Raw genomic sequence first — 24,376 nt, 5'->3', positions numbered from 1 at the left:
TGCCATAAAATGGGACATTACCAATAGTTGAAAGGACCTATTAATTAGCTTTGAAGAGAACAAATATCAGAGTACATGGCAAATATAATTTCTTACATCTTAGACTACTTCAATATATAATCAACGCTCCTTGTAGAACTTGTTTCTAGAAGAGAGGGCAATGTCACGGATATATACCTATTGTAATCATTACTTAGATAAGTAGAATTAGATAAAAGTAGATTAATTTCATAATACCTTGTAGAGAAGCTTCTTAGATGTTATTTTGACTTTACATATCTTTGTAGTTGATTAACAAATTAGAAACTTGGTCAATAAGCTATCCATGTACCACATGTATTGGTAGCTCGCAGAACAAGCTAACTATGTAGCAACCATATAGAAAATTTGACTTGCAAGTCAAGATACATGTCATGCAAAGTCAACACATTTTTGGAGGTCCTATAGAATGTTGCCACATAGATCCTAGATAGATAGTATATGTAAAGGCAAGAGTGAAGCCTTCTTCACTCTTGTCGATTCTTTTCTTCTCCTCGTCTAGATTCAAGAGTCTTTAATTTCTTTGTCTTTTGGTAATATCTATTCAAGTTTCTTTTTAATATACATACTATTTTATTTCTATTTTGTCACTTTTTTTTGACATAGATTTCCCAAGTTTATGTATCTTCTTCTAGTTCATGTCCTTAATACTTAATGTCTTTTTACTATCAAAAATAGATGTGGCATAAATAGCAAAAGATGATCGTTCTTGTTTTGCATGCATAAAAGCTTTTATACCTACTAGTAAGGTTTTGAATATACTAGAATTATATATTTCTACTTGACCAAAGGAATTTTAGATTAAATTACAAAAAAAATTAAAGTTACAAAAAATCTAATCTATTTGAGGATTATGATTTTTTAATCATGATATCCCTAAATAATTAGAATAAAGTGAGATCTTATTATATTAAGTATCATTATACTATTATAATCTTTAACTGTTACATCTTAAAGAATAATCTCTTCAGTAGCATCTCCAAAAGACAACAAACAACCATCTATGACTTCTATATTTATGGATTTAATCTTTTTGATTAAAAATATTTCTTATTTTTTGACAAAGTCTTCATCTATAAAATAAATTAAGGCTTTTGAATCTAATAAAGTAAAGACTTTGTGATTTTTAGGTCCTAAACACATATCTATTGTAAAAAAAGGTAGGAGATTTGAGGAGAGAATAGGACCATTACTAGATGTTGCACATGATTCCAATTGCACAATCTCTATTGTACTTGAAGAAACTTGTTTTTTAACACGTTGTCTTCTTTGGCAATTGTGCTCTTCATTTTGTATTTATATTACTTCTTTAAACAATATTGAGTAATGCACTTAAGTTCTCCATAATATAAACTCAAATCCTTTTAACAACATCAATTCTTTTCTTACTTAATAAGAGATTTAAAATATATTATATCAATTTGCATTGATTTTAGCCTTTATGAATAAATTTTTGAAAACTTAAGAATTGCTATCATTATTTGACTTGTTTCTTTTTAGCCAAATTTTTATTTTTGGCACCTTTCAAAGAATGAAGTACAATTCATAATCAACCATATCAATCAACTTCCCTCAAGATCTTTCATACATCCACATCTAAGGATTTTCAAATTCTCCTAGCTCTGATTCTTGTAGCCTCAAATACATATCATCATAAAAGATGTGTCAATCATTGAAAATAATTATTACATCAACAAAGACATATAATGATACAAGATAATATTTAAAGAACTTAGGTTGTTGCATCAAGCAAACATTTTTCCATTCATAATTCAAACCTTGTAGTACTTAAATTCCACTCATTGCCAATTCAATCCTTATCACATATATATTTAACCTTTATACTCTATCAATGGAAAAAACCCTCTTTCTTCAAAGAAAAAGATGTCCTCATATACATACATGGCTATGTTGGTGTAGCCAATTATCTTGTCATAAACTCTGATTTCCACAAAATCACAAGCTTCATAATCTTAGTAGACAAAATTGCTTCTTGTAGTGTAGTTGACTTAAAAATACCGCCATCAGTAGTCCACTTGTTCTTTGTGGAGTCATAGACTTCTACACTTGCTTTTGCATTTTGGTTTTGAAGGTGGTCTACAACAATGATGGTGTACTGTTTGGTTGGTTTGTCAACTACTAGGTGTACAAGGTTGAAGTTACGCACGTGAGAAGGAAGAGGAAGCTTTTTCCATATTTGAGTGAGTGGATCGCACACATATAGCTGTAAATCCTGCATGGCAGCAACCTATTTGCACAGACGCAAATAAAGAGGGCTTGTCAGCAACCGAGAGCCAAGACTTAATTCAGAATCTACATGTATGAACATTAACTAAAATCCAACATATGCCAAACAACACCAATAAGTACAAGAAATCGTCTTCTTTGATAAGAAAAATAACACATGAACAATAGTAACAAAAAATGCAACAAATAGAACGCATCGTCACTTATGTTTCTCAAGGTGATCATTCTTGTTGCTTGATTAGTGTATGGATACTAACCCGGTAGTCTCTGCTTGCCATGGAAACAGGACGCTTACAATATATTAATCTTCCATTTCCAGCAATTGGAACATTGTAATGCAGAGGAAGGAAATAAAATTGACTCGAATATCGTACCCCCTCCACGGGCCAAAAACACCACAAACTTTTTCGTTCCGTCTCAACTATCAAAGCAAACTTGCGAGGCTAACATGCATGCCAATGTGAACATCCTTCATGTTTACGCACCTAAGTTACAAGAGATAAAATCCATTCCAAGTCAAGTGTTAATAACTGACATCAATATAGCAAGCATAATGGGAAGACATGAGCTTAAAAAGACCAATATATGAGGACTTACGTGATGCAATAGAGCCAAAAGCGATTTGAAACCTAGCTGAGGTAATTGAAGACCGCCAATGCTTTAAAAAAAACACGCAACTGGAAAATTTGATGGAGAGCTAGCTGCGCAAACACAAATTCTTAAATAGTCGGTGGTAATTTATGCCAAAGAGTGCTGTCCATTTCGACCTTCACATGTACACATACACGGTCGCACCACAAGTCCTCGTCCTTGACGACAAGTTTCTGTAGGTGATACCTCTCAAGCTGAACAACTTCATCTTCCCGCTTAGGTGGATCATTGGAATCCAAAGAGTCCACAAGAGTGGCTTCAATCTTACTGAGGGAATTTTGAAGCACAAATTCCATAACATTCTTGATTGAATCTGCTACATTTTGCCTTTTACATGTAAGCATAGACACACTCGGCATCCACTTCCAGCATTCTTCTTGTGTTGTGTATCGTCTGTAAGCAATTCCAAAACAAATTTAGTACCTCTTTGAAATTTTGTCTTGTTATCTGGGTAATTCTGTCTACCTCTTCCTCCGCTTTGGCCAAATCCACGTATTTTGGTGCCATGTCTCTTGACACGATTGGCCTTAGAGACGATGAGCATAAGTTCCAATGATAACCCTATTCGACACTATGATGACTAACCAACTTATGATTCCGTTGCATTCTTTGCTACTTCCAACCCTTGAATCAACACTAAAGCACAATGTAGAAAAGCACATGCAATTGCAATGTTCTCAATAATAATACACAAAAGAATCCATTTGATTGGGGACCCAACTAATTCTGTTGGTTACATTTATTTTTATTATTTTCAAAAAAGAAAAAGAAAAAGAATAAAAAAAAGCATCATTCAAGCATGTGATTTCTGATTGTCCAGCTCTACGCATGTAACTAAACCCTAAGAAACAATGCATAATGAAAACATGTCTCAAAAATTAATGCTCATTATATGATGATTCAAAATCAGGTCACGAGAGCAGAAGGCACACATGTTCAATGGCATCTATCGCATTGATAAAAGTATCAAGATGTTCCTTCGACAGAGGCTTGTACCTGGTTATCAAGTGGAACTCTTCCAAGACCTGCTTCGTTAATTTGGCTTGAATACTTGGAAACGTACAATCCCAGCATAAAAAGAGGCTTGTTCACAGCTGCACTCGTTCCACAAGCAACTACATGCTACAATCACAATCGAGCAGCTAAAAATATGTAGTGACACTAATTGCTACACAATGAAGACAGTACTCTTGACGTGGTAGCAGACCACACCTTTGACATTCATGCTGCACAAATGAGACACATTCTCTTGAATTGAGGTATATCTCTCTCTAGAAAGAAGTCTCTACAAGGCCTAGCATGATATTTAAACAAATTCATCAAAAGAATGCATACTTCAACAAAAACAACTTTATCTTCTACCGCTCTTCACAAATTAGTTCTTCGGACGTGTAACCCTTCCTCCATTAAAACCTCTAGACACAAGCTTCTTCACAATTCATTGAGGATTTCTTCTCCCGCTCAATCCTCACAATTAAGCCCGTAATGGTATCCTTCACCTCAATTCTGCGACCAACAATCGACATCTCGCATGCGAGGTCTGACAAACCTCTTGATGAATATTCATTCACAACCCAACTAAATGCACTACTTTAAAATCAGCCAAAATTCACATCCACCTCCAACCGCCCGCCACTCAACAACACACGATCGTAGGTATGAGAATCGCGATGGCTTGCGCTGTAAAATGGAGTACCCACCATCCCCATTTATTCGAACCCAAAATCTGCCAGCAAGACAACGATTCGCTCCAATTGAGCTTATCACATACCACAAAATTACTTCCAACCGAAAGGCATTTAGTGACGACAGGGTCATTGTGGAGGGCCATGAAACCCTAAAGCGCCATTATTACATCAGGAATAGTTTTATAAAATCCCGATTAAACTAATGGGTCAGCTCCGTGTTGGACAATTTGCAATTCACGTTCAAATTGGAGGGGAGGTTGTCTTTGATTTTTAATGTATTCTCTGGCCTCTTGTGTTGTTAAGTGACAGAGTCCACCTTGATCACGGTTCAAGAGCATCCAAATTTTGAGGCAATACAATTGTAAGTCAGTTGGACATTGAAACCTCGTCTGTTGAAGACTACTTCGTTTGTGGTTCAATTGCAAGCCTCTGAGCATTTCTTTCAACGTATTTTTTTGATGCCATACACCTTGGATACAGAACTTAAATGGGTTGAGCTGATCAGCTGCAGTAGTTGGAAAACCTCCTATGGCAATACAGTGCTTCCAAATCCAGAATTGTAGTATCAACACCACCTTCTAGTGTCCAAAGCCCTCAACGAAATGACTGAGACAAACTTTAGCAAAATCTATATCGAAAAGGCCTCGGATTCTTCTGCATGTTGTACAGAACAGTAGCGTCCAATTGGTATCCAAGTGGTTGAAGGGATTTCGACCCTCGATTGCCTATTTTCAGTAATTGGCCTGGCTCACCAATTTAGATTCCACAAGAGAATCTGACATAGTTTTATACAGCCACGCCAATAATGTATGGTGAAGTTTCGTACGAATCTAGCTTATCTTAACAAACCCAACGTGCAAAATTTCAACCATTTCTTCCGTATTGCAGCGAAAGCAGAAGATGAATCCTTCTCTTAAATTTGCTGCCGGAAAGGTACCGAAATCCTCTCACGGTGTCGCCAAGGCCACTGCATCTTCAACTCCACCTCTGGGTTAGTTCCATGCTTTCTCGACAGCCTCTTCAGAAAGGTCGCACAGCGTAGCGCGTCCACAACGTCAACAACACCGATGTTTCGGTACCTATTCACAACGACGTATGTTTATGAAACCACTGTCTGGATCGGCAATGTATCGAATCTGAACCCAGTTCCAGGTGTCAGCGAAGCTATCCGAGTAGCAAGCACTAGCTGGAGCACTCTTCGAAATCTTGCAGAACATTGCAGCGCTGCACAAAAACTTCCTACCAAAATCGAGAGGGAAAAGGCTTTTTCTACTACCTATTGTTTCTGGGTTCGGATTTGTCATTCCTCTCGGTGCGTCGCGACGGGTTCTCCTCTCGTGATCACAAGATTGGAGCGACGAAACTCATCGCTTTTGCAGCTTCTTCGTGAATGCGTGTGTTATGTGGGGTGCCAGAAAACAGCATCAAGGTGGGATTGTGCATTGTGGGTACGATCTGTCTACGATTCCGTCGCCTCGCCTCGTTCAATTCCTTCGCTCTCAGCGCCGCGTTTTTGTAATCCTCCTCGCGCGACGGATGTCGGTGATTCTGCGGCTGTCGGTGCTTGCCTGTCGATAGAAGCCATTTACAGGGTTTTGATTATGGACTGACTTGCTCCATTGTTCATTTTACACATCAATGCGAGGTAATTAACGTTTCGATTAGAATACTTTATTGTATACTCCCCCATATTAATTCACTGTCTAGTATAAAATCATCTAATTTCAATTTATTACTGAATGTGCTGTCTACCATAGAAGAGTCGGTAGAATCACTGCGACCACTCTTGGTTGCCAAATGTTATACCTTTCAAGCACAAAAATATTTAATTACACCGTGTTTCTACCAAAGTATACAGTGTTACAGTTCGGACCCGTGAGGATCTCAAATTAATTCGGAACAAAGTACCTAAAGATGTAAGATATAAATATAAAATCGCACAAGCCAGTGCCTTCTTAGCTCACGCTAAACATTGCACAACAACACACATAACACATTGGGAAGGTTAAAAATGTTACACATATGTAATGAATATAAGTCAATTTACATATTATTTTATTTTAACTATTCATCTAATAACATGAAATCATTCATCCTAGAACACAGTGACACCCATGTTTCATTCATTCAGTAACGCATGAATGAAGGGGGAGTGAAGAAGAAGAAGCAGCAGCAGGGGAGAAAGAAGGGCGTGTAGGTTTTGGCGATAGAGATCAGATGCTGCTCCTGGCTATGGTGGACCATTCATGGCTGCCATTGCGCTCTTCCTGCGCTCTTGCCGCAGCTCCGCCCCCCGTCCTGCTGCCGAGCGCTTCGGAAGCTGGGCTGTCGATGGAGCTCGGCACGTGCACACACTTGGTGTGTTGACAACTAGAGGCTGCAGCAAAGCTGCATCGGAGCCTTGTCTTGAATCCTCAGTGGTATTCGTAAAAGGACTAGGGTCTGTTGGCTATGGAGTTTGTGGAGTCCGTGGACTTAGAAATGGATTGCCCAAGGGGATCGGGGATGGGGGTTCGAAGTCGAAGAGTGAAGAAGTGCGGAGGTTTTTGTGTAGGGGTACTGCAAGTGCCGCGCTTGCATGGGGAGGGAAAGGCGTGGGGAATGGAGGCGTTGGGGCAGTGTCAGGGAAAATTGGTGGAGTGTTGCAGGGGGGGAACGTTAAGGAGCCGTCGGTGGTTGCGAAATCGCTCAGGTGTTACTATGAGATTTCCAAGTTCCGGTTGAGTACGTTGGTGGTAACCACGGCAGGGTTAGGGTTTGTGGTTGGAAGTGGGGATGTGGTGGATTGGGTGGGATTCGCCTGGACGTCTGTTGGAACCATGATGGCTGCGTGCTCTGCGAACGCATTCAACCAGATTATGGAAGTCGTGAATGACTCGCGCATGAAGAGGACCATGCGCAGGCCGTTGCCCTCCGGGCGCATGAGTTTGCCTCATGCGGTGGCCTTCGCGGTGACCATGGGGGTGGCTGGAGTCGCGACACTGGCGTACCAGACGAATACATTAACAGCTGAGCTTGGAGCTGCTAATCTTTTGTTGTATACTTTGGTTTACACACCTTTGAAGCAAATTCACTGGATCAACACGTGGGTTGGGGCAGTTGTTGGGGCCATTCCTCCTCTCATGGGTTGGGCCGCTGCCACAGGGCAAATTGATGCAGGGGGTTGGATCTTAGGCGCAGCTTTATATTTTTGGCAGATTCCTCATTTTATGGCCTTGGCATTTCTTTGTCGTCAAGATTACGCCGCTGGTAGATACAAAATGCTATCTCTCGGAGACTTATCCGGCCGTCGAACCGCTCGTGCGGCATTACGCAATTGTATATACCTCGCTCCACTGGGATTTTTAGCGCAAGACTACAATGTGGTTTCCAGTCATTTTGGGATACAGAATTTGGTGCTCAGCGGTATCTTTGGGGCTTCCGCAGCTTCATTTTACTTTAATCCGACCTCCGTTACAGCCCGCAAAATGTTCCGAGTAAGTCTTCTGTATTTACCAATATTCATGGGTGCCATGATCTATCAGCGCATTCCGAACTCTAATTTGAAGCGTCAGGAGTTGTCCGAGAATGATAGAGCTGTGAAGCATCAGAAACAATTGGTGTATGCAGACCTGAAAGGTATCGGGAAAGACATGAAACAGCCATGGTCGCTTATGCCTCCCATTGCTTCTCTCTCTGCTGCTCCTTTTCCCTTTCTTCCAGCTCCCGAGGATAGGACTTTCCAACAGGCCTGACAACATGTTTGAGACATTGTGAACACACTCACTGCTATGGGATACACTCGCCAAATCGAAGTTGAACCTCTACGCTTCTCTTGATCATCTGATCTCTCAACACTACGACGATTAGCAGTTATACATTTGCTCACGTAAGGGGAATGTGACTGGACAGCAAGAGGTGGCGCTTGTGCGTGCGTCGAGGCAACCATCCAATATAGTTTGTCAACTCTCGTTTCTCAAGTTATTCTTCGTTTTCTTTTTCAAAATCTATCTAAGTTATGTCTGCCAACCCTTGACCCGATTGGTCCTCTGGTTCGGTGCTCGGGAATTGAGGTTACTTGGAAGTTCAGCTTACCAGAAATAGAATATTAGGTGTGCGCAAGGATTATCTTAGTTGTGAGACCACTGGAAGCTAGGCGTCATGGATATCCTTTGAAGAAAGATTGATGGAGTGTTTTTATCCAGGTAACGTCTAAATTGCAGTAAGATGCGAACTGCAGTACTTCTAGGTTTCTGGAGAGTTTTGCAAGTTTGAGGAGTGTTTACTGAAGCGCATTTTGCATCGACTTGTTCAATACTGATGCGTTGTTGAATAAAAGCAGACATAGTTTGCAATAGCATTTGTTGCCGTGTGGTAACGCCACAAGTTTTAGCAACAAAATTTCACTCTTTGTTCGATGGCCTTCTGCAGTGCATACATGCCCGCAGGTTTACAAATTAGATGATCAGCAGCTGTGTGGCCTTCTTTAGGGAAAGCACCAAGTCGAGGCGGCTTCTCCTTCCTCATTCTTGGCAAGGTGCTTATTTGTTTGGGATCTACTCACACAGAACTCGATCAACGGAATGGATATAAGGATGAAGATTTACATGGCTCACAAGTTTTGAACCATCCCTCATTGTCTCTCGATCGTTTTGTCTGCATCTTGTTTGGAAAGAATTCTAGTTACAGATGCAGACTCGACATTTGACCCAAATAATCAACTCCTTCCAGAAAACTTGGTGTTGGTAAACGCAGAAGTTTTCCTGTGAATTCTTCTGCTGTTCTCTGCAAGGACTTCAAGAAGTCATCTTCTTTTGGTGTTGATTTTACTCATATTTGGGAAGTGAATGTTTCAGAAAGTTTATTTTTAATCTTGATGGAACCATTATATATATATATACAAAATATTGTTGGCATAGAAAGGAATTTTCAATTGCTACGGAGTGACTGGTGGAGCAAAACAAGGGTCTGAATTATTGTTGCTTACATGCTTCAATTATTTGTGGTTGATTGTGAGTTTAAGCAAAAAACTGTTAAATCTTTTTTTTCACATGAAGCCATCTAAACTTGAAGAATTTGAAACAGAATAATGAGTCCAACATCGGAATTGAGTTTAAAACTCGATGCCAATCTACAAACATTCTAAACATTAAAGTTGAAAAGTTTGATGGTGTATTGTACAATCTAGAAGAGTATGTGAATAAGCGTAAAGACTTGTAAATGGACTTGTTGACATGTTTCGACTTAACCATCTGACGAAAAGTAATGTCTGCAATCTTGATGTATCTACAAGGGAGTTAAATATTAAATTGACTTCAACATTTACTAGCATATATGCATAGAACACACATGTGTATAATACGAGCTAGGTGAATCTAATTATGTAAATATTAGATGAAAAATCATAGAAATAGAATACCATTTAATCAGTAGCATCTAGAGATGACTTTTAAATATATTTAATCTCTATCGTGTTAGTCGTTTGGGCATAGAGCTTCAACTAATGATTGTTAAACATAAGTTTTAATTTTCAAGAAAACGTCATTGAAAAATATAAAATAATAACATATGCACTGTAAGGTGTAAAAAAGATATCAGGGAAGCATGTGTAGATTGACAAAAGAAGATATATCTTATGTTGAAATATATAGTCCAGTAGCATTATGCTATTATCACTATTTTCAGGTGATAAGCATGTAAATATGCCAGGCTTTTACTAGATTGACCCACTTCTCTTAAGCAACTGGTGTACATTCGCTACATGTTCGTGTGTTCGTGTGTGTGCTGGATAATGACGACGTTTTTGTTCTGTTTCGTAGCCACATCTTGTAGGGATGTGGGTGAGACTGAGGAATTCTACCAGTTGCAGGTGGGCGTGGTGACTCAGCCAAGCACAGTAAAACACCATTCCTCGCAGAAAACACCCTCTCCCTCCGATCCCTGCAACCCCATGGATCCCTGCAATCCTTGCCTACTTGCAAAGCATTACAAAAAAAAGAGAAAAAAAAGAACATGACAAAATCAGAGGGGCAGAAACTGTGGATGTGCTGCTATTGGCCTCCTAGACAAGATCTCATTCCCCTCGCAGGCAAAACGACAAGTTTCGACGACGCTTTTGGGCTAGTGGCCCTGCGGACGGCGAGTAAAATTTGATGCCGGAGATTGCCTTGCCCTATCGATTGATTCCTCGTCCTGATGGGATCGAAAAGTTAGCAAGCCGAACATTGTTGAGAATCGAGCTTTCCGGAGGAAAGTGTCCCAAGTTACCGATCTGGGTCAGGATGCTTTCGGCATATGGTTGGTGACGGCACGAGCTTAATTCATGAACCTGGTCAACCCATCCAGCGAGGACCGGTTGAACGTGCAAAAAGAAAATGTGAATCGAGAATTGCTGGTTCTTCTCAAATTTCTGTTCTTATCTGAGCATAGTCTCAACAGGGTTGTGCGCCCGTTGATGAATTCGCATAGCTTATTGAAAGAGCTGCACGATTCTGCAACAGTATGTTTCCTTGAGCTTGAATCAACATTCATGAAGACGTTTTGAAGTGGGTGGGTGTTTTTAATTCCGTGTTTGAAGCAGAAGGATTACCCATGAGTTTATCTAAATTTAGTCGGGGCGAAGGATGCAAGGTCGCATAGCAAAAATAGGTGTGAAATCAAAATAAAATCGATGAGTCCGATTTCCCATTTGTGTCTGAGAAAAATGGATTCCTGTACTTGCACGGCATCGCAGAGCTGGTGCGCATCACCTCTAGGTTCCTCGCAGCGCAAGTGGATCCGCGTCGAATGCCTTTTGAACCTCCTTCCCTCTCCCCGAGCAGATCACGCCTTTCGCCCCATGTGTAATTAATAATGGCCCACAGTTGCAGAATCTCTCGCGCACCGCTTTCCTTTCTCGCTCATTCTGCTGCAATTTGCTCTATTTGTACTCTCGTATTCTGCACTCCCTACTTTAGCAGAGCAGTCCACATCTTCATTGTCTTGTAGCGCTCCGTCTAGATCGTCGCTGTTTAGCTGTTCGTTCAGCACATTTCGTCTGCAGAACTAGCTCGGGGAGCATTGCGGGTGGATCTTACAACAGCAGCAGCACTTGTTACTGACGTAGGGAGCATCGAGCTTTGTTAATTGAAACCTCTGAAGTCCTCCGTTGTTTCACTGTTGACACATTCTGACTACTCCGCCCCCGTAGCTCACCGCAAGCCGCATCCCCAATATATTCCTCACGTTTTCTTCAAAGTACTACATGCTTGGGCAATATGCATTTCTTTGGCTGGACATTGTGAAAATTTTCACGTTCGAGGGCGCATCTCCTTGGCTTGATTAACGATGAGATTTGTGTAGAATGTGGCCACGCGAGTTGTGAAGAAGCCAACCGGTGAGTTTTGTTTCTCGCAGAAATGCTGTAGCATAAGCTATTGCAGGAGTTTACGCATCATCACATTCTTTGGCAGTAGCAGTCGGTTGCTCCGTGAGGGGGCAGATTAAGCGATCGAGAATGGCAGCTCCCGCCGCAGCTATGAGCTTGTTGCCCAGTCACAGCCCAGCGAGACTGCATCGAAGCAATGTGGTGCCATGCTCTTTGATGTCAACCCCAAGAAGCATGAGAGCCACACCCTTGGGCAACTGCGCACTATCCGTGCCGTTCCCTGCCGCCATGAAACCGAGAAGCACGAAATTCTCCACAAGTCGAAACTCGAGCGATTCGGCCGAGAGTGACAGCGTGGCGGAGAACTTCAGCGAGAACGACGAAGACTACGCAGACTCCACAATCGTTGAAGCTGTGGAAGTCAGGAGTGGTCCCGAGGGCTGCACTATCAAGATGCGCAACGGCGATGTGCTCAAGTGCGTGCACAACTCGAACGAGGCAGGAACGCTCCCCGTTTACGATCCGCACCCGGCCATCGTCTTACACCTCAACGACAGCTCCAACCTTCTCCTCCCCATCATCGTCCTCGAATTCCCAAGCGCAATGCTCTCCGACGCCATCCGAAACGTCGAGCCCACGCGCCCAACGGTGTATCAAGTCATGAGCAACATCCTGGAGGTGTCGGGATACAAAGCCAAGCTTGTCCGCGTGACGAAACGCGTCAACGAGACGTATTTCGCGAGGGTGCATCTCGTCAAAGAGGGAGATGACAGTGCTCCTCCCATGAGCCTCGACATTCGCCCCTCCGACGCAATCAACCTCGCAGTCCGGTGCAAAATCCCCATCCAGGTAACGCAACTTGTTCTAATCTCCTCTCTGAATCGCTCCCTCCCTCGCTGCAGTTCGTGCTGTGCTTCACATGTTCCGGGATAGAATTCCCATACTGTCCTGTGCATGCAGGTGAGTAAGAATCTCGCAATGGGAGATGGGGTCCGGGTTGTCACCGATGTCGAGAAGCTCCCCTCCACCATCACCACTAAGGACGGGCTAGTCATCACCGACTTGGACACGCCGCTTCCTGGGCCCTGCCTAGACGCCGAGGAGTTTGTAATGGTGCGGGACATGCACATCGCCGCTGTGGAGGAGAGGTTCATAGATGCGGGCAAGCTGCGCGATGAGCTCGAGCAGTTCAGGAAAGCGGCGAGCAGCGAGAGTTTGGAGCAGAACAAGCAAACGGCAGAGACTGAATGGCCCCCCCATCGATCAGAACCCCCCCAATCCCCTGTCTAGCTTCTTCTTCTTCTTCTCCTTCTTCTTCCTCCTCCTCTTCTTCTCGTGTTCCACAATTGCACACTCGCTCACCTCATGGCTCTGGATTCCGCTTCGATTCTGATGCGGCACTGTGTACCCAACTCGCGCAACCGTCACCGACAAGGACCCTACTAACTCCTCGTCACGTCATCGAAGTGCCGCTACTGCTCCCATTTCGGCATTCGATCCACTGTTCTGCACCTGTTGCAGCAGCTCACGTTGTTGTTGCAAATCCCTCACACATGTATCATATATATATATATATATATATACAGCTGAAGAAAAATAGATAGAAAGTTGGTTAGTTTGATAGACAGATTGATAGATGGATAGATATTGACACATTAATGTTGTGCAGAGAAGAGCACATTCATTTTAACGCAGTTATGAATCAGCATTTGATTGACATTCTATTAGTTAGTTAGATTGAATTATTCCACATCGACGGGGTCTTGCAGCTAACGCAAGAGCGCCGATTGCTGATCGCTACTAATCCGCCGACATTTCCACAAGGAAACCAAAGAAATATCAACATAAACTGGTTCTGAATTTGAATCTTAACTCCGGTGTCTCCGACGGAGAAGCCTCACCGACACGATTTTAAAATCCTTCTTGGAATAAAAAAGTGATTTTTAGCAACTTTTTTTACACCATTTTTTCCATGACGAAGTGCACCATGTATGCGTGCAAGGTGCAAATATGTTCATTTATTTTTTTGGAATTTTCGCAGATGTTTTGCAGCAAATAATTTAGATGTTTTTTTAGATACATCATTTCGACTAGTCACCAACTACTATGTGTAAAATTATGAAATAATACATAAATTTATTTGATAGACTTACAGCAAAAACTATCATGGTTTTTCAGTTTATTGAATAGACGAGTATCTTCTTAACAGCTTGTAGACTAATTATAGAATAATTATTATATGATTCTTTTTCATTGATTTTAATATTTAAGTATTGTGAATGTTTTAAATTTTTGAGAATTTCATTACATTAATAACTTTCAGAAATGGATATAATTTTTTTAATAAAGTATTAAACTGTTAATATTATTCTTTGTTTAATATATATATTCAAAATTATATTAATTTATTTATGATATGAAAATAATTTCTGATGAATTTTTATTTTGAAATTTGAAAAATCAATATACTAATTCTACTGAAATATGTAATTAAATTTATCAAAGTAAACCTTACATTTTTTTTAAACATATTGCATGTCAAAAGTCTTCTTACCAATTGACATATTTCAATAATTAGGAGTATGATTTAAATTTTAATCATAAAAAAAATAAACTTGTTAAAAGTAAACTAAGAGGTCTGAAGAATCAAGTAGTTACTGCTAAGATACAACAAGTTCTATAAAACAAAATAGCAAGACTTAGAAAAAGAAATCTACAAAAATAAAATAAAATAAAATAAAAAATGGCAGCAATTTTGTCGTTGCATATAATACTTGAAAGGCTAAAGATTTGTAGTCAATGCTTCTAACATCTAGCCATCTTAGGTATTAAAAGAAATTCTTTATAAGATTCCTAACAAAATGTGTTTGTCATGCTAATAAACAGGCTTTGAAAGAGATATTTATAACATTATTTATTTTTAGGATTTATAATCAAAACTATTAGGAGGTTATTACAAATATTAAAATATTCTAGAAGTTTGTATATATAGTACATGTCATAATTTTAAATTAGATCAAACTATTACTAAATGATAATTATTAAAAAAAAAATTCAAATGTAATATTCTTATAATTAACTAAATAGATTTAATTTTAATGATAATTTTTTGTTAAATTTTTGATATGAAAAAATAGAATAAATTACTAGAAAAAAATTATAATTGAGTTTGTAAAGTAAAAGTTTTAAAACACACACACACACACACACACACACACACATATATATATATATATATATATATAAGGTATTGTACCACATTGTTTTGTTATTGCCACCACAATCTACTATCCACTAAATGTCATAACAGTTTTTACTATTGCCACCACAATCCACTATCTACTATATGCCATCTATATCCTTTGTCAATATTAAATAAAAAAGCATATTTATTTATATTTTAATCTTAAAAATAAAAATATTTCTTTGAGTTTTTTTTTTAAATTTTTAAATTTTTATATTTATTATTATAAATAAATAAATATTTATATATGTATGTATTGGAAATATTAAAAATAGACTAATTAAAATAACAATAAACTAAAAATTAAAAAAATATTTTGAATGAACAGAGAATTGTAGTGTCAATAGCAAAAATTATGATAGCATATAGTGGATGACAAATTGAGGAAACATTAGCAATATTCCATACATACATGTATATAAAATATACTTTTATTATTGAGTAATTAATATAATTGAGTCTAAATAGTATTTATCTTGTAGGATTTAAATACATTGTAAAATTTGTGTCATTTTAGAATGAAATGATTATGAAAATAAGAATTTTTAAAACTTTGCATAAAAAATTTAGAAAATTTATAAAAAATAAATAAATTAAAGAGCTGTGTAGTTCAATTCTAACTCCAATCTCAAAATATATAGTTCAGTAGGCCATCTTATTTAATTTAAAAACTAATATTAGGACTTTTAAATATATCAAAGTACCTAAAATATATATATAAAGATGGCAAACTTTTTAATTTGGCTACATATTATCTTTCAACAAAATTCTAAGCTTATATGATTAAAAAAACATAACAAATGAAATAAGAACAACAATTTGTTTCAACAATAATAGAAACCATATACAAAAAACTTCTAATCATAATTTTATAGATTTAATTAAGTTTAAAAAATGTTTATATATATATATATATATATATATATATATATATAATCAAAAATACTTTTTAAAATCTAAGCTCTTTTACAAAAATAAATAAATAATAAAGATAAATCATGATTCTTAAGAAGAAGAATTAAGATTTTAATCTCAAGACTTAAACTTGATTACAAAACTAAAAAAGATAAAAACATTACTCCAAAGATATAAAATACATGAATAAATTAAAAGATTCAATATAATTTTAAATAGACTATAAATACTATAAATAATTCAAAATACTTATATACTAATTTTTATTATATTTCAAAAAAAATTATATATATATATATATTCAATTTTATATCTTTAAAAGTATTATTATTTATTTATTTTTAGTAAAATATAGATTCCAAAATAAAATATAATTAAATGAATTCAAATAAGTTTTTTTTTTTTTAATTCTTTTAGAATAATATACTAAAAAAAAATCTATCATTATGGAATTTCAAACATGGTGCCATTGCAAAATCAAATAACTAAGATTTAATACTTGATGTTTCTAAAATCATTCAAAATATCAAATCTAAGATATTATTATTCAAATTTCAATATCCATTGATATTTTTTAAAGTATCACTTAATATTTTAGTAATGTATCAAGTTATATTAAGATGATACAGTATATCAATTTAACATTTTACATCTGTACTTTTTAACATGATTTGATATTCTTTATGCTTTCAAAAAAGATCTCGAGTACTACAGATAGTAGTAAAGGATGTCATTTTGGAATAAATTATTATGCCACAATTGTGTGCTCACTAGAAGACATAAAAGAACTTTCAAAAGTTGCTTAGTTTAAGCAAGATTGTGTTATACAAGAAGTAGATGTCTAAATTTGAAGCTTTGATGTTGGGAGTTGCCAAAATAAACAAAGCATGAAACAACAAGTTTAATCTTTCTATGACCAATATGATAGGTCAACTATGTACTTTCAAGGCCAAATTTGTGGCCATGTATGAGTGATCAAATGGTACTAGCATTGATATCAATGAAAAAGATTGGAAGTAAGGTATATACATTGTGACTACAAAGATAGAAGACACCTATCTTCTCTTTAAAAATATGTGTATTTTCTATAATATAAGGCCAAATGTGATTTCTCTCTATTACAAGGATTCCACTAAGGTAATGAATACAAACTCACTAATACCCCTCTAAGACTCCACATTGGTATTGATGAATAATTCATTGATGCTATTATCCGACTTAAATTTGTTATTTGAGGAAATATTACTTGATAATACTTGGGAGACTTTATTATAAGACAAACTTGATGGAACCAAAAGAAGTGTTTAAGGAAGATCATAAATTCTTTCTCTTCTCCATTTTTCTTTAGTCTCCATCCTTGTCACAAGCATCACCTAAAGCTTGATGCAAATTCTAGATATACTTGCAATACATGTTTTTACTTCTAAAATCTATAGCTTAATATAAATTTTAGAGATAAATGGTATATTAAAACAAAATTATAGCACACAATTCTGAAATATCATGGATGAAATATCATGGATAAAATTTTTATGAAAAAAAAATATAAAATTCATGCATAACCATGAAAAATAATAGTTACAATAATAATAATAATAATAATAATAATACTAAATAATAGTTATTTTATCATAGTATCACGGACCTACTCATGTAAGCTAGTAATTACATATATAAATAGATAGAAGTAAGTAAAAGTAGATAAAAGTAAATTAATTCTATAGTATTTGATATGAAAGCTTCTTCGAAGCTTCATAGATGCTGCTTTGACTTTATAGGTGTCTTTAATTGACTTTTTGGAATTAGAAACGTGGTCAACAAGTTGGCCATGTACCACACATGTTGTTAGCTTGAAGACCAAGCTAACAATGTGGCCCACACATAGAAAAACTTGCCTTGTAAGTCAAGGCATGTGTCCTACAAAGTCAACACATATTGGAGGTCCTATAGAACGTCGCCACGTAGCTGCTAGTTAGATAGTATATATAGAGACAAGAATAAAGCCTTCTTCACTCTTGTCAATTCTTTTCTTGCTTCCAGTCTAGTTTCAAGGGTCTTCATGTTTTCTAGGCTTTGGCAATAGCCATTCCAGTTTTTCTTTCAATATATATACTTGTTTATTTATATTTTGTTACCTTTCTTTGAGTGAAGGCTTACTTATTTGAATTGCTTTTTCATCGAATTCTTATCCTTGAGAGAATGACAAGAATACACTTACAATATCAAAGCTTTGTCTTTTCTTGATTAAGAGTAAATTACCCCTTTTTCTTGATAAGACATAAGTGTATTAAGAGTTGTGGATTACCCTCTTTTAAACTAATATTATTTTTAGTATTATCTTTGTTCTCAAGTCCATTCTCTTACTTGTCTTGAGCAATATTAGATATTTTTTTTCTAGGTATTACTATGGGAGAGCTTATCGAATTGAAGAGTGCAATGACACAAATGCAAGAACAACTAAGGTAATTAATACTTGTGATGCATCAACTTAATTCACCAACAGAAGAAGGAGCAAGAATAACAGAAAGTAGAGATGTAGAAATGGTCAGAGCTGCCTCAACATCTACATCGAATCATACTCCTTCTCCCATGGTGGAACATCATTCAAATGCTAGAGAACCAAGAATTGCCTTACCCGAGAAATTTGATGGTACGAGATCAAAGTTTTGAGGATTCATCAATCAAGTACAATTGACAATCAAACTTCAATCCCAAAGCTATCCAACTCCAGGATCAGAAGTCAGGTTTATTAGAACAGTACTTTCTGGTTCTGCATTATCATGGTTTTCATCTTTTCTTGAACGACAAGATCCAATATTGGATAATTTCGAAGCTTTCTTGGTAGAATTTTGATCTATGTATGGAGAATATGATACAGTTCGTGTTGCAACAAATAAGATCCATATCTTGTGACAAGGAAATTGATCTGTAACAACCTATGCTTCACAATTTCGATAACTTGTGATTGATACCAAGAGGGATGATGCTGCACTCATTAGCCAATTCTTTTATGGACTACAATATGAGGTAAAAAAAATTGATGCTCAATTTATTCAATCCTCAAACATTGAGTAAAGCAATTGATTTTGCTATAAAATGTGACAATCGACTTTTTGAATTTCAATCTGAGAGTCACATAAGTAGGCCTCAATATTATTATAATTCAATGGCAATACCTACGTCTTCTCAACACATATTTTCAGAAGTAAAAGATATGCAAATTGATGCAATACATTTCAAACTTTTTATTGAATAAGAAAAGACTCGTCGTCATCAAGAAGGATTACGTTTATATTGTAGAGAACCAAAATACACTGCTCAACATTGTCCAAAGAAATGACTCAACCACAAAATAAGGAGTATGGCTATCAAAGAAGACAATATGTCAAAAAACAAGTTTATCCAACTACAACAAGGACTGTGCTGCTGGAACCTTGCACAACATCTAGTAAAGGTCTTATTCTCTCCTCAGAATCCTCTCCTTGTTTTACATTAAATATTATTTTAGGACCTAAACATTACAAAGCCTCTACCTTGTTAGATTCAAAAACCTCGATGTATTTCTTAGATGAAGAATTTACTAAAAGACATAGCATATCTTTAAAAAAGAAAACTAAATTTGTTCATGTCGAAGTCATAGATGGTCGTCGATTGTCTTCTGGAGATATTACTCACGAAATCCTTCTTATAGAAGTAATAATCAATGGTCATAATAGCTTTGTAGTATTTAATATCATTAGATCTCCCTTTAATCTAGTTATTTTAGATTTATCGTGGTAAAAAAAATACAACCCTCAAATAGATTGGATTTTTCGAACTCTTACTTTCTCTAAAAGTATAACTACCAGTGTAGTTAATGAAGTAGAGAGTCATAAGTCCAGTTCAAGTAAACCCTTGTTTATAGGTGCAAAAGCTTTCTTGCATGCTCCTATGAAAGAATCACCATGTATTATTTATGCCACACTCGTTTCTAATGGTGCAAAGACTTCACGTGACATTCCAAGCCAATATCAAGAATTTTAAGATGTATATGAAAAAAAGAATGCGAATAAACTCCCAGAACATCGTCCCTATGATTCCTCAATTAACCTTCAAGAAAGAGCACAACTGCCATTCGGACCAATCTACAGTATATCACAAAATGAGCTGACTGAACTCAAGGAGTATATTGAAGCAAATCTAGCCAGGAATTTCATACGCCATTCTAAATCTCCAACAGGAGTTCTAATTCTATTTGTGAAGAAAAAAGATGGATCATTGCGGATGTGTGTTGATTATCGAGGACTCAACAAGATTATCATCAAAAACAGGTATCTACTATCTTTAATATCTGGACTTCTTGATCAGTTGAATCAAGCTAAGATCTATACAAAAATAGATCTTCGGGGAGCATACAATCTAATATGCATCAAAGAAGGAGATGAATGGAAGACTTCGTTTCGAAGTAGGTATGGACATTTTGAATACAATGTCATGCCTTTTGGACTTACAAATGCACCAGCAGCTTTTCAACATGTAATGAATGATATTTTTCGAGAGTTTTGGACGATTTTGTAGTTTATTATCTAGACAACATCTTAATCTATTCTAAGAATCCAAAAGAACATGAACTTCATGTTTGTTGTGTATTACAAAAATTAAGAGATGCGAGACTCTATGCCAAGATAGAAAAGTGTGTATTCCATACTACTCAAGTCGATTTCTTAGATTACATCATTTCAAATGATGGATCTTAAGAAAGTTCAAACTATTATAGATTGAAAGATCCCAAAAACGATAAGAGATGTCCAATATTTTTTGGAATTTACCAACTACTATCGGATCTTCATCAAAGACTTCTCTCGAGTTGCAGCTCCACTTATACGTTTGACTTGTAAAGATAAACTCCAATAGAATCAAGAAGTGGAAGTTGCTTTGGAATCTTTAAAGACAGCGTTTGTTTCTGCACCAAACTTGTATTGTGTTGATTTTTCCACAGCGTTCTTTATGGAAATAGATGCATCAGACTTTGCTCTAGGTGCGGTTTTATCACAAATAGGAACAGATGACAAACTTCACCTAATAGCCTTTCATTCAAGAAAATTCTCAACAGCAAAATTCAATTATGAGATCCATGATAAAGAACTTCTTGCAATTGTGGATTCTTTAGAAGAATGGTGTCATTATCTAGAAGGCGCTTCTAGTCCAATCACCGTGTATACGGATCACAAGAACCTCAAGTATTTCATGTCAACACGTGTATTAAATCATTGTCAAGCTCATTGGAGCATGTCTTTATCAAAATTCGAGTTCATCATCACTTATCGGCCAGGAAAAAAATTATGTTTGTTTGATGCCTTGACTAGATGTTCTTATCTTGCACCAAAAGAATGAGATGCAACTTTTGAGCAACAAAGAATGGTTCTCTTGAAGCCAAAGCAATTTCATCTTCGAGCAATAAAATCAACATTGACTGTTGATTTAACTTTTCTTAAGCAAGTCCAGTTAAGTATGTCTTCAGAGCCTCTTGTTCGTGATATCAAGAATAATTCTTCTAAATCTCATGATCTCTCTAAATTCGAGTTCAAGAACAACCTACTCTATTCCAAAGGACGCCTACATGTTCCAGAAGGAGAAGCAAGTTTACGTATTCTTCAAGCTCGTCATGACTTCCCAGCAGCATGACATTTTGGATACAATAAGACTTTGGAGCTAATATCTAAGGATTTTTGGTGGCCTCAAATGTAGAAGGCAGTCAAAGATTTTGTACAATCATATAATATTTGCTCAAGATCAAAAACTCCTTGTCATCGACCTTTTGGACTTCTTCAACCATTATCCATTCCAAAACAACCATGGTCTTCTGTTTCTATGGACTTCATCATGGATCTTCCAATCTCAGGTTCTTATGACTTTATATTTGTGATAGTAGATCGTTTTACCAAGATGGCACATTTTATACCATATACAAAATGTATCATAGGTGAAGAAACAACTAAGCTCTTTCTTGACAATATCTATTGCTATCATGGATTATCCAAGGATATTATATCAAATAGGGGAACTCAATTTATATCAAGATTTTGACGAACTCTTTTTAAGATTCTAAAAATGGATTTAAAACTATCTTCGGCATTCCATCCTCAAATTGATGGACAAACAGAGTGTGTTAATCAAGTTTTGGAGCAATATTTAAGATGTACCATTAACTATCAACAAGATGATTTGACGACTCTTTTGCTATTGGCAGAGTTTGCTTACAATAACATGGTACATTTTTCTACAAAACAAACACCTTTCTTTGCTAATTATATTTATCATCCACGACTTGATATTTTTTACTTTTCAAAAGTTGATAATCTTGCTGCGAAAGATTTGGCGATTCATTTGTCAGAGCTACATGCAACGATGAAGGCGCAGTTAAAAGAGGCTCAAGAACAACAAAAGGTCAATGCGGATGTCTATCGAAAGATACAACCACCATTCTACTTGGGTGATAAGGTATGGCTACTTCGTCGTAATATCAAGACTACTCGTTCTTGTAACAAGTTGGACTATCAAAGGCTTGGACCATTTTCTATTTCTGCACAAATCAATCTAATTGCATTTTGTTTACATCTATCGGAGTCAATGAAAATCTATCTCATATTCCACGTGTCTCTTCTTAAACCATACAAGACAGTGGACATACAAAGAAGATGACAATTTCCACCTCCTCCTATAGAAGTGGACAATAATGAAGAGTTTGAAGTAGAAGAAGTCTTAGATTCAAGGCGGTGCCAAAATAAATTGAAATATCTCGTCCATTGGCACAGATATGATATTAGTGAACTCACATGGGAGCCAATAAAGAATCTTGCAAATGCAACAAAGGTGGTGGAGGCTTTTTATCAACAACATCCATCAAAATCAAGATGAAAACCTTCTTTATAAAAGAAACAATATCTAGGCAAGATAACATTCTACTTTCAATCCTTCTTTGTAGCTTCTTTGTAGTTGTGACGCTTAGGAGATAGAGAACCAACAACCAATGGATTTGACTCAAGAGCCTTCATTTGTTGACCTACCGGATGAGACATTATGATTGTCACAACCTTCAAGACGACGAAATCGAGATGAAGATCTTTAAGAAGGACATGTTCTTTCTCGAATAGATGGCGAGATACAATGCATTTGGTATTATGACTTAAAAAGGTAATCCCGATGTTCGGTGATTTTATTAGAGGTAGGAATAATTCCTGATGATGTTCCAAATATTCTATTCGAAGGAAGTTATGAAGGCCTCAACAATGATCAAATAATTGGGTGGTCTTCCCGCCCTGATATGAGACACTACTGATGGTTGAGAGGCCCTATCAATCATCTTCAAAGAGAACAAAGATCAGAATATGTGGCAAATACAATTCGTTACATCATAGATTTCTTCAACATATGATGACTGCTCCTCATGGAACTCGTTCTTAGAAAGGGGGGTAATATCATGGACCTATTCATGTAAGCTAGTAATTACATATATAAATAGATAGAAGTAAATAAAAGTAAATAAAGATAAATTAATTCTATAGTATTTGATATGGAAGCTTCCTAGAAGCTTCATAGATGCTGCTTTGACTTTATAGGTGTCTTTAATTGACTTTTTGGGATTAGAAACGTGGTCAACAAGTTGGCCATGTGCTACACATGTTATTAGCTTGAAGACCAAGCTAACAATGTGGCCCACACATAGAAAAACTTGCCTTGTAAGTCAAGGCATGTGTCTTACAAAGTCAACACATATTGGAGGTCCTATAGAACGTTGCCACGTAGCTCCTAGTTAGATAGTATATATAAAGACAAGAGTGAAGCCAATTCTTTTCTTGCTTCCAGTCTAGTTTCAAGGGTCTTCATGTTTTCTAGTCTTTGACAATAGCGATTCTAGTTTCTCTTTCAATATACATACTTGTTTATTTATATTTTGTTATCTTTCTTTGAGTGAAGGCTCACTTGTCTGAATTACTTTTTCATCGAGTTCTTGTCCTTGACACAAAGTTAGAAAAAAATTAATAATATTATTGTTATCATAATATTTACATATACAACAAAGCAAAACAAAAGTTCAACCAACAGAGTTGTGAGCAAGGCATGAATTCAAGCACAAGAACAAGCAACAATCAAGAGCCAGCCCTATCAACACAAAAAACTCAACCTTAACATAATAGCAATAATCAAACGGAACACAAGAGACCAAGTAAGTGGATGATTCCCAGAACCTCCGAAACCTCAAACCCT

The 24,376-nt window shown here is 36.7% G+C and overlaps 3 protein-coding genes across 7 annotated transcripts; 2 read left to right on the top strand and 1 right to left on the bottom strand.

Annotated features, from left to right (window-relative positions):
- Nucleotides 1-1,856: 1,856 nt before the first annotated feature.
- LOC112291789 (uncharacterized) lies at nt 1,857-4,677 on the bottom strand. 4 transcript variants are annotated; one of them, XR_016506400.1, is made up of 5 exons: nt 3,934-4,463; nt 3,124-3,330; nt 2,884-2,987; nt 2,544-2,771; nt 1,857-2,287 (listed from the first exon to the last, which is right to left on the bottom strand). XR_016506400.1 is itself a non-coding variant. In XM_073538644.2 (4 exons), the coding sequence occupies exons 3-4, from the start codon at nt 2,562-2,564 to the stop codon at nt 1,964-1,966; spliced, it is 345 nt and encodes a 114-aa protein (XP_073394745.1). In that variant the 5' UTR covers nt 2,565-2,771; nt 2,884-3,330; nt 3,934-4,608; the 3' UTR covers nt 1,857-1,963. The 4 variants fall into 4 exon arrangements, 3 of the variants coding, with proteins under 3 accessions (XP_073394745.1, XP_090112053.1, XP_073394747.1); XM_073538644.2 differs by having other exon boundaries at nt 2,884-3,330; nt 3,934-4,608; XM_090255927.1 differs by lacking the exon at nt 3,934-4,463 and having other exon boundaries at nt 3,124-3,263.
- Nucleotides 4,678-6,794: 2,117 nt separating this feature from the next.
- LOC112291787 (protoheme IX farnesyltransferase, mitochondrial) lies at nt 6,795-9,015 on the top strand. The gene has a single exon (XM_024539677.3). It carries the CDS (start codon nt 6,872-6,874, stop codon nt 8,357-8,359), a length of 1,488 nt encoding a protein of 495 aa, XP_024395445.1. The 5' UTR covers nt 6,795-6,871; the 3' UTR covers nt 8,360-9,015.
- Nucleotides 9,016-11,019: 2,004 nt separating this feature from the next.
- On the top strand, nt 11,020-13,920 carry LOC112291788 (bifunctional nuclease 2). Of its 2 annotated transcripts, XM_024539680.3 has the most exons (3): nt 11,500-11,840; nt 12,000-12,819; nt 12,931-13,920. In XM_024539680.3, the coding sequence occupies exons 2-3, from the start codon at nt 12,100-12,102 to the stop codon at nt 13,258-13,260; spliced, it is 1,050 nt and encodes a 349-aa protein (XP_024395448.1). In that variant the 5' UTR covers nt 11,500-11,840; nt 12,000-12,099; the 3' UTR covers nt 13,261-13,920. The 2 variants fall into 2 exon arrangements, with proteins under 2 accessions (XP_024395446.1, XP_024395448.1); XM_024539678.3 differs by having other exon boundaries at nt 11,020-12,819.
- Nucleotides 13,921-24,376: the final 10,456 nt, after the last annotated feature.

Source organism: Physcomitrium patens, chromosome 14 (assembly GCF_059467195.1).
Source record: "Physcomitrium patens ecotype Gransden chromosome 14, ASM5946719v1, whole genome shotgun sequence".
Lineage (NCBI taxonomy): Eukaryota > Viridiplantae > Streptophyta > Bryopsida > Funariales > Funariaceae > Physcomitrium > Physcomitrium patens.
Note: the sequence above shows the minus strand (reverse complement) of the source record. Positions and strands in the feature narration are given on the sequence as shown.